The 9,470-nt window shown below is 37.4% G+C and overlaps 1 protein-coding gene and 1 long non-coding RNA gene across 5 annotated transcripts in view; one reads left to right on the top strand and one right to left on the bottom strand.

Moving 5' to 3' along the window:
* Positions 1 to 9,470, top strand: part of Zc3h12c (zinc finger CCCH type containing 12C) — a 64,487-nt gene that overhangs the window by 22,068 nt on the left and 32,949 nt on the right. For all 4 annotated transcript variants that reach the window (XM_039081457.2, XM_006243073.5, XM_063265460.1 and 1 more), the window contains exon 2: positions 5,135 to 5,886. In XM_039081457.2, the coding sequence (XP_038937385.1) occupies positions 5,207 to 5,886 (680 nt within the window). In that variant the 5' untranslated portion in view covers positions 5,135 to 5,206. The remainder of the gene's footprint in view (positions 1 to 5,134; positions 5,887 to 9,470) is intronic.
* Positions 140 to 6,276, bottom strand: LOC120094154 (uncharacterized). Its single transcript, XR_005488174.2, has 3 exons — positions 6,033 to 6,276; positions 4,930 to 5,079; positions 140 to 573 (listed from the first exon to the last, which is right to left on the bottom strand). It is a non-coding gene; the product is annotated as an uncharacterized LOC120094154 (long non-coding RNA).

Here is a 9,470-nt window from a genome sequence, read left to right as displayed (position 1 = left end):
ATTAGAAGTTACACTTTGCTGTAAAGGCTGTAATCTCAGCTCTGTGAAGGATAGGAGGCACCACAAAAGAAAAGGAGACTGTTAGTGGTGCCAGTGTGCTAAGAGAATCTGGTTCTCTCTGCAAGAATAGACCTGGGAAGCAGAGTTTTATCGGTTTATGTTTTGCATATACTTACTTTTAGCTTGGTGAATGCTTATAAACAATGGGCACCATACATAATTATTTGGAACTTAGGACAAGTTATATGAAAGTTCTAATATCCTGTTAAACAACAAAGTTAGGTCTTCTCTTGTCAAATGCTTTGTTTCTCGCGGCATCCCCGTGAGGTGCTGGTCAGGCTCAGTGGGTTGTCTCTGTTGTGAAGAGTCTACTTTGCACAGACGGATGGAGACTCAGATGTTTCCAGCAGCTGCTGTTAAAGATGGTGATTAAGCATTCAGGTGCCTTGTCGACAATGCCAGTATTTGTGCCCAATTTATTTCCTTCCTCCCTCCTTTCTCCCTGTGTTAATTTCAGGTATTCGGTTGAAGATGCCATTCCAGTCAGTTTCAAGAGTTCTGAGTAACGGGGATCTGAGGAGTAGACAAAGACTTCCATTTGTCAGTTGTGGGGGAAAGAAAGAGCATAAAGGGTTAAAGAGAGGTTTTCGTTTCTACCACATGCCCTATTGTGGGAACATATGCATAAGTCTATTGAAAGTTTTCAGAAGATAGGCAGGCCACCAGTTGCTGGCCTCCTGCAGTTCCAGTAGACATCTGTTGCCCCAGAACATTAACCAATCTGTTCAAAGGAACATCCTTCCTTTGTTAGCTAGAGGGATACAGACAACAGTGCTCACTCAAATACAATGGTAATTAAGTACGCAAAGACCATAGCAGTAGGTATTTATTACATATTCATTATTTTATTCTCATTGTTCTCATAGTATAACCACTTGGATAGCAACCAGAACCTTCTTTCATGCATTGTGAATTCACAAATAATTTGATGTAGCAAGTTTATGGTCTAATATTCCCGGTCACTATAATGCTCTTTAGAATGCTAAAAACAAGCTTAACCCAGAACAGTACCCTCCTGTCCTAAACCTGCATTTAGCCACTGTAGAGTTGCTTTTTGACAACTGAAAGAATAAGTCACTCTTCTCCATCATCTAAAAATCAGCATAATTCATTCTTTTTTTTTTTTTTTTTTTTTTTTTTTTTGGAGCTGGGGACCGAACCCAGGGCCTTGCGCTTGCTAGGCAAGCGCTCTACCACTGAGCTAAATCCCCAACCCCAGCATAATTCATTCTTTTTCAACAGCTACTATTATTTAATTTTTTAGATAGCCTTTATTGAGAAAAAGAGTGAGTTTCTGATGATATTTCTAGAGGTAGTCTATGGATTTTAAAAAGATATGTCTTTTATTGTATTTTTGCCTAGTACTGTTTGTGTTCGAGAACAGAATATCTTTACTATATCTTGTATAATGTACACGCCACCATATAGAATGGTCCTGTGATACGAAGTTTCCAGTTTCTTCTCAGAGTCTCCCAGGGACTCTGGGAGCACAAAGTGGGCTACTTTGTGGTGATGCTTTGACTCTGTTTCTGCATGAACAGAGGAAAATTACCATAAAGTTGATTTTACTTGAGTTTTATGAATACTTACATAAGCTTATGCTTGACTGAATAATGCAAAACTTAAAAAGTCTTAAGCCATTCATGGTTTAGAAATTAAAAGATATCATTGCATTACCTGTGATAAGTAACACATTCTGTGAATTCTTTTTCTTTGCAAACTTAGTGGTCAATGTTAAATGCTAAGCAGACATAAACGCTGTGGCACTCTTTACACTACACAGCTTTGGATGTTAACTTCTTTAAGCTCTGTGTGTCCTACACTGCTATTTGTATCTCTAAATATTCAGGCTTATATCAAAATTTTTACTGAATAACTTTAAGATAGTGTTAAATTCTGGATTGTTTTTAAATGCCCTATTAAATCATGGCAACTTTTTACTAGCTACAACTTGATCAGAAGCATTACTACAAATGGAAGTTTTAAAATCCAAATGTTTACAATTTCAGTCAGTACAAATCAAGTTATTTCAAATGTTAATTTAAAATGTATACCATGTTTGCATTTAGTTTTAACGTGGAAAAGCATTATTGGCTATTATTGGAAAAAATGCTGTGAAATGTTATTTAAATAGGATGTACAAATGAAATAGGAAGTATTGGTGTTTGCTAACTGTATTACTATAAAGAACTTTTAAATGGTTTAATTTTATAAAAACAACCAAATGTCCATTTCTCTGCCTTATCACTAGTCATGTGGTAAAGTGAGTAGAGAAACAACTCGGGTACTAACTACCACCAGTACTTTTCAAATGCTAGACTGAAGGGGAAATGGAAGGATTGATTGAAATGCAGTTTTAAACTGGTCAGGCTTTTTTATTTCAAAACTTTGCAGTATCTGGGTTTGCTACTTTGAGAAGTGAAAATTAAGAAAATCTATATATCTTTCAATCAGAAATTTTCATTCTAATGTTTCTCACTGTATTTTCCAGAGGTATTTATCATGTCTGATACAGACCCCCCCCCAGCTCAAAAACACAACACAACTGCTCAATATTAAAATAATATTCCCTAGGTTCAACTCAGCAATTTGGTCAGCAAGTCATTATCTTGAATTATCTCACAACAGCACTTATGCAAAATCCAAACTTTTCAGGGGGAGATCAAAAATATTTCCCATTAAATGCACTTCCTGCAGTCAGAACAGATTGTGGGGTTTACAGAACAATGATGTCGGAGTGTCCAGATTGGTTTGGCAGCTGCATTGTTCTCTGAGGGTAAACCAGACGCACTTAAGTCCCAGTCTCTTTTATAGGCTTTTGTTCATACCAAATTATTCTTTCACTGTGCTAGCATTCATGATGGCATGTTAAAGGAGTGCAGCTTAGCAACCATCTCTGGTTGCCAGGCAGCCCAGCTTCCAATAGATTCTTCTTGTTTAAGATACTTTTGGTGGGAGCTCTACTAAGGCCACGGTGTAGATTTTCTTTTAACTGTATCCCATTATTAGGGTGCTGTTGTGATTTGTTACTTGCATTATGGTGTTAGTACATTACTGTAGTTAATAAATCACAGGGTGTACAGATTTACTTTCAGAATCCCTTCCTTAATTCTAAGTAATTGGGCCATGCATATCCATATTAATAGAAAAAGTTGAAATGGACACAGCTTCATAATGAAGCAGATGCTCTTTATCAGTGGGATTTCCAGGAACTAGGAAATTGGGCGTTTCTTTAGTGAGCGTTGTATTAGTAGAACAGCTGTATTAGTAGAACATTCGAGTTAATCTCAAAGACTAAACCCTGAAGAAACGCCTATAGAAATGTAATGGGTTTATTAGATAAATTTTTAAATTTCAAAATCATCAATTTCTTTTAATGTTTATGTAATAGGTTTCTTCTGATATATATGTTTTGTTGAAGAGCTTCAGTTTAAATTATTTCTCCAATTTTCTTTATTAGATTATCCAAATAGGTGTTTTATGACAATGTTAGACTTAGCTGCTCCTGACTTGCTAATTAATGGTAGAACACCAGAATTGTCTTAGGAAATTCCTGTTGGTTTAGTCGTCATACTGATGTATAAAGAGAAAATAGTCTTACTTTTCTGACCTATGCCTAGTAGAGAATTAAATTATTTCCAATATGTCTTAAGGACAAGAAGTATAACAGCAGAAAAAATTTAAACAGTAAAAATATTCCTACAGAGAAAGTGAAGAAAAGATGAGTTCTTAATGAAATGTAGGTATATTGTTAGTCTGAGATCAGACGAGGTCAGTTCAAGGTGGTTTGACCATAAACATGTATTAGTCTGATGTAATATAAAAATACTTTCTATCATAAAAGTCAAAAAAACTGATAGAACAGTATGCCTACTTGCCTCAAAGTTTATGTAGAATAAAATCTGCATATCTCTGCCAATGACATTTCAAAGTATCTTCTGTTATAGTGTTTTGTATTCAAAAAGTCATAATTATTAATGAAAAATTATATTCATTTCAAAATGGAAGATAATTAGCGATTTTTCTTCTTCTTGAGGCAGGGTCTCTAACAGGCTGGATTGGAACTCATTATGTAGTCCAAGTTAATCTCAAAGACACCACCTTCATGTGTCACTGGCCCAGTTGCTGGAACCATGGGCAAATAGCAGGATGCTTGACCACAGGATGTAATTAGCTTTGTTATTATTCGATTCCTTCCTGACCATTTTAGAATGTGTGCCTCCTCATTTAATTATCTAAATTAAATTTTTTTTGAAACTTTTACATAAGTACTATATTTCTGTCATGTCCTCTTTCCCTCTCCTCCTTCCTACTCCAGGTGCCAGGCTCCTTTTCAAATTCATGGCCTCTTGTTCTTTGTTACACATCTACATGTCTACATGGCCTCTTGTTCTTTGTTACACATCATCTACATGTCTACATGGCCTCTTGTTCTTTGTTACACATCTACATGTCTACATGGCCTCTTGTTCTTTGTTACACATCTACATGTCTACATAGCCTCTTGTTCTCTGTTACACATCATCTACATGTCTACATGGCCTCTTGTTCTCTGTTACACATCATCTACATGTCTACATAGCCTCTTGTTCTCTGTTACACATCTACATGTCTACATGGCCTCTTGTTCTTTGTTACACATCTACATGTCTACATGGCCTCTTGTTCTTTGTTACACATCTACATGTCTACATGGCCTCTTGTTCTTTGTTACACATCTACATGTCTACATGGCCTCTTGTTCTTTGTTACACATCTACATGTCTACATGGAAGCAGGGGGTGAGAAGGACAGGGAGGGAGGGAGAAAAGAGGGAAAAGAGAGAAGAGAGAAGAGAGAGAAAGAGAACACAAACAAGAGAGAACAAACCTTTGTAGAAACCAGTTTGGCCTTCTGTTTACTCTGTTGCTTGAGAGGGATTCATGGGAAGGAGTCTTGGCAAGTTTGCTGTGAGTGATGAAAGGCTACAGACAAAATACAAAGTAGCCATTCAGTAGCTTGGCCCTTCTGACTTACTGACTGAGGAAAGATTCAAACAATAAATATATGTTAAATATTTTACATTTTTTTCTAGGAATACGGGGTGCTTTGCATTCAAGAATACAGGAAAAGCAGCAAAGTGGAGTCAAGTGCACGGAACAGCTTCATGGGCTTGAAGGATCACCTGGGGCATGACCTTGGCCACCTTTATATGGAGAGCGCTGACCCACAGATAAGTGCAGCTGTGCCTTGGCCCATGGCAGAGAAACCAACAATGGATACAGTCAGTGCAGGGAAGGAAGAAAAGGGGGTGTCTGAAGAGAACGTGAGCTCTGGTGACTCTGAGGAAAGCACGAATTCTGATCATGAGTCAGAACAACTGAGTAGCCTTTCGGTAGAGCCATGCTTATTAACCAAGACTCACAGACAATTGTGTCGGTCTCCCTGCTTAGAACCTCACCTACTGAAACACAGTGATGTTTTGCAAGACTTTAAACCAGAAGAGTCCCAGACTCCATCCAAGGAAGTGAAGAAACCCCCTGATGTGGTTCGAGAATACCAAACAAAACTGGAGTTTGCACTTAAGTTAGGTTATTCTGAAGAACAGGTCCAGCTTGTGCTAAACAAACTTGGTACTGATGCTTTAATCAATGATATATTGGGAGAACTTGTCAAACTTGGAAATAAAAGTGAAGCTGATCAAACAGTTAGTACTGTTAACAGTGCGATGCGAGAAACATCGTCCCTGGAGTCTCAGAGGTCTGAATCGCCAATGCCAGAGATCGTGACAGATGATGGTGAAAATCTGAGGCCAGTAGTTATTGATGGCAGCAATGTGGCAATGAGGTAAGTTAAAAAAAATCTTCCTGGAAGATATTCCTAAATCTTTGAAAGGTATTTCCAGTTGTCAAATGTTTTCTTCTTCATAGTCACTAAAATCAATATTACCAAACATTTCTACATCAGCTTTTAGAAAACATTTGTTTTCTGACCTTGAGTAGACACTCCTTTCAGATCTCTCTTCTTTCACCCTCTGACTAAATTATGATGGCTTAAAAATTAGTATATGTTACCAACTTAGATTGTGAGTTTTAAAAGACTCAAGTATGATGGCATTCACCAGTTCTAGAATCTTAGTCAAATAGTCTATTTTTTTTTTTTTTTGGTTCTTTTTTTCGGAGCTGGGGACCGAACCCAGGGCCTTGCGCTTCCTAGGCAAGCGCTCTACCACTGAGCTAAATCCCCAACCAAATAGTCTATTTTTATATGAAAATAACTTAGGAAAACTCAGTTCTTCTAGAAGATAAGAATCTGTTCATTGGTTTGAGAACAATTCACAGGTATACTTTTTCAGCTCTGCTCTATTCAAGCACTAATTCAAACATAATTCTTTATGATCTGAGGAAAAGGAAAGGAAAGGAAAACATTTTATTTGGTGAATTTGATGCCCTACAGTTTAAAGAGAATCTGAATTCTAGTGAACTTCCCACAGTGTTGTTTGAGAATGAAAGGAAACAAAAAGATGCGAGCTCTTCCAGAGCTTAGTGCTTCATCTATTGTGTATGAAAACATTCCTTGGGGACACCTAGCCAAGAGCAGTTGTTAAATGTTTATATTCCAGCAGTGTCTTCAGTAGCAGTACAGTGAAAACCCCATGCTGCTTTACACGTCTCAGTATTTAAAATAACATTCTAACTTACAGTGCTATTTTAAAAGTTACTAAGAAGACATTTGGCATTATCCTTGTGATAGTGAGTTTTTCAAAGGTGGTTTCATGTATCTCTTCATAAGGTATGTAGAGGGCCAGATTGTAATTCTTCTGGGTAGCCCTTCCAGTTGGAGGCAGTGAAATCTTTCTTTCACTTATCAGCAAATTGAACTTACAGGATCTAAAATACTTACGATAGCTAAAAATTATTCAAAATCAAATATATCTGACTTCAAAAAGTACACCCTTCATCACAGAGTAGAAGAGGAAATGTGGCAAAGGTTTTAGCCGTGCGTGTCTTACAAGGCTTTACTTAACAGGGTTGGGAATATAGTTCAGGTAGTGCTCTTGCCTAGTATGTTTAATTCCACGAGTTAATCCCCAACACTACAACAGGCCTAAAATGCTTTGCAATCCAAAGATAACTGAAGGGTTTTAAATAGAAGACTGCTTTACACCAACTCCTCAGTGATGTGTAGCAAGTAGGAGAAAATTTTAAGGCAAGCAATGAAATCTAATAGTGCAAAGAGCCTTGACAAGTACCGTAGAGGTATGAAGCATGCACATGGCTTTGAGAAGTCTTTCAGCAGAGCCTCTCTGCTGTTTTATCTTTTCCAGAGCTGATGGCAGAGTGCAGTTCTCCTCACTGGCCCAGGAGTACTAAGTGGTCACTGTGGTGATAGTACTCAGTTGTGAGAGCCGTGAGCTTGCATTGAGGGAAGTAGGAAGGACAGTTGTATATCCTCGGGGAACACCTGTGGTCATGGTGATACTGCCAGAGTTATCAGAGTTCTTTAAAAGTACAGCTTCTAGTGTTCTACACCTCCAGAGCCTGGTGGTTCAGTCAAGCGAAGGGAAGGCCCAATACCCGATTCTTTTTGGTGCCATTCTTTTGATGGGCAGTCATTGTGGAGAATCATCATTAATAGTTTTGATATCTAGAGAGCAGTGCATAGAAGGAAGGGGTGGCCCACAATTGGTAATATAAAAGAAACAAAGTTAGAAACACTCATAGTGCTGGGAAAATCAAAAGAAGAAAAAAAAGAGGAAGGCTTTCGGGGAGAATATCCTGTGGGGTTAAGAAAAAGTCATCACAGCCAGGAAGTTGTCATCAAAAATGCTGTGCAGTATTGGAACCAGAAGCCCAGCTCCTGGACATGAAGAAAGTGAGCTAGGCTGCTAGAGCACTGGTTTTCCACCTGTGGGTCACAACGCCTTGGAGGATCAAATGAGCTTTTCACAGGAGTCTCATATCAGATATCCTGCATATTAAATATTTACATTTGATTCATAATAGTAACTAAATTCCACTTACCTAGTAGTAATGAAATAATTTTATGGCTAGGGATTAACTACAACATGAAAAAACTGTATTAAAAAGTTGCAGCATTAGGAAGGTTGAGAACCACTGCTCTAGAAGGTTAATAGGAAGGGAAAGCAAGGAGGTAAAATTGGGGAAAGATTTTATTGAGTTTTAATATGACATGGTGAAAATAACCTATAGGAAAGCTTTAATGCAAGATCCACGGCATAATTAAATCATTTCAAAGAACTGCTTTTCTGAACTACACAGGCCTCAGCCTACACCTATTGAGAGCACATTCTGTAGTCCTTGCTATAAAAGGGCCATGCACACCCCCTGCTCTTCTTCATCGTGTATTTGTAATCGGACACCTAAACTGAGGTGCTTAAGGCATTTTAGGAGAGAATAAATTGACCAAAAAAATTATTATTAGCAGTATTATTCTTTCAGTCACAATAAAACATTTCACCATGTCTATAATTTTGAAAGTGCCAAAACTCATGAAAATTTATAGGAAACTTAAACATTCTGCCATTTATAAGTTCTGCCTACAGTTACAAGATCATTTATAAATACCTGTTTACTTCAGGTCCCCACATCATCTCTAAGAAATGGAGGTTGCCTTCGTTAAATATTATATACCTTCACTTTTAAAATTAGTTATATATTCATGTTAAGCTTAGCAAACCCACTTTGTATCTAATATATTTACCCATGTAATAAATTATATGTGATAAGTGAATATGGAACTAGTTTAGAGTAAACCTCATTTTATTATCTCATCTCCTGACAGATTCTGTAAGAAAGCCTATTTCATTATCAGTTAAATGCTAACCACAGTCTTGATGCACAGTCCTGTTTACATGCAGACGTAAAGTAGAACAGCAATACTCTCTTTATTGAAACACAGAATGTGCTGAGGCTTGAAAATGACCTGATGCGTGTTAGGAAAACCACTGTTGAACTTCCCGCTTGCCTGTGAGCTTTTAGGGACTTAACTCTCTATGTACTACTCTCCTCATTTTTCTCCAACTGTTTGAAGTCTCCAGGCTCTGTTTTCAGATTCTTAAAGGGGCGGTTTTATTTTCCAATACCATTTATTAGGATGAGAGATAATTGTTACCAATGCTTGATGTCATACCCTTACCTAATCTCTGAAAATGAGAATTTGGCCAGGCTGTAGCTCAATGGTAGAGTACTTGACTCCCATGAATGAGGCCCTGGGTTCAATTTGAAATACTGGGGTGGAGGGTGGGATTAAACTTAGTTTTAATTCCAGTTTTATTTATGAACCATTTTTTGAGAATGTTGTACACTATATTTTTATAATTTTCCCATTCATCTCCCCTCCCAAATTCACATTTTCTTATTCTATGATTATCATTGTTTTATTTATACTTACATATGTGTATATATACG

Source organism: Rattus norvegicus, chromosome 8, assembly GCF_036323735.1.
Source record: "Rattus norvegicus strain BN/NHsdMcwi chromosome 8, GRCr8, whole genome shotgun sequence".
Taxonomy (NCBI): Eukaryota; Metazoa; Chordata; class Mammalia; order Rodentia; family Muridae; genus Rattus; species Rattus norvegicus.
This window is presented reverse-complemented; position numbering and strand designations above follow the sequence as displayed.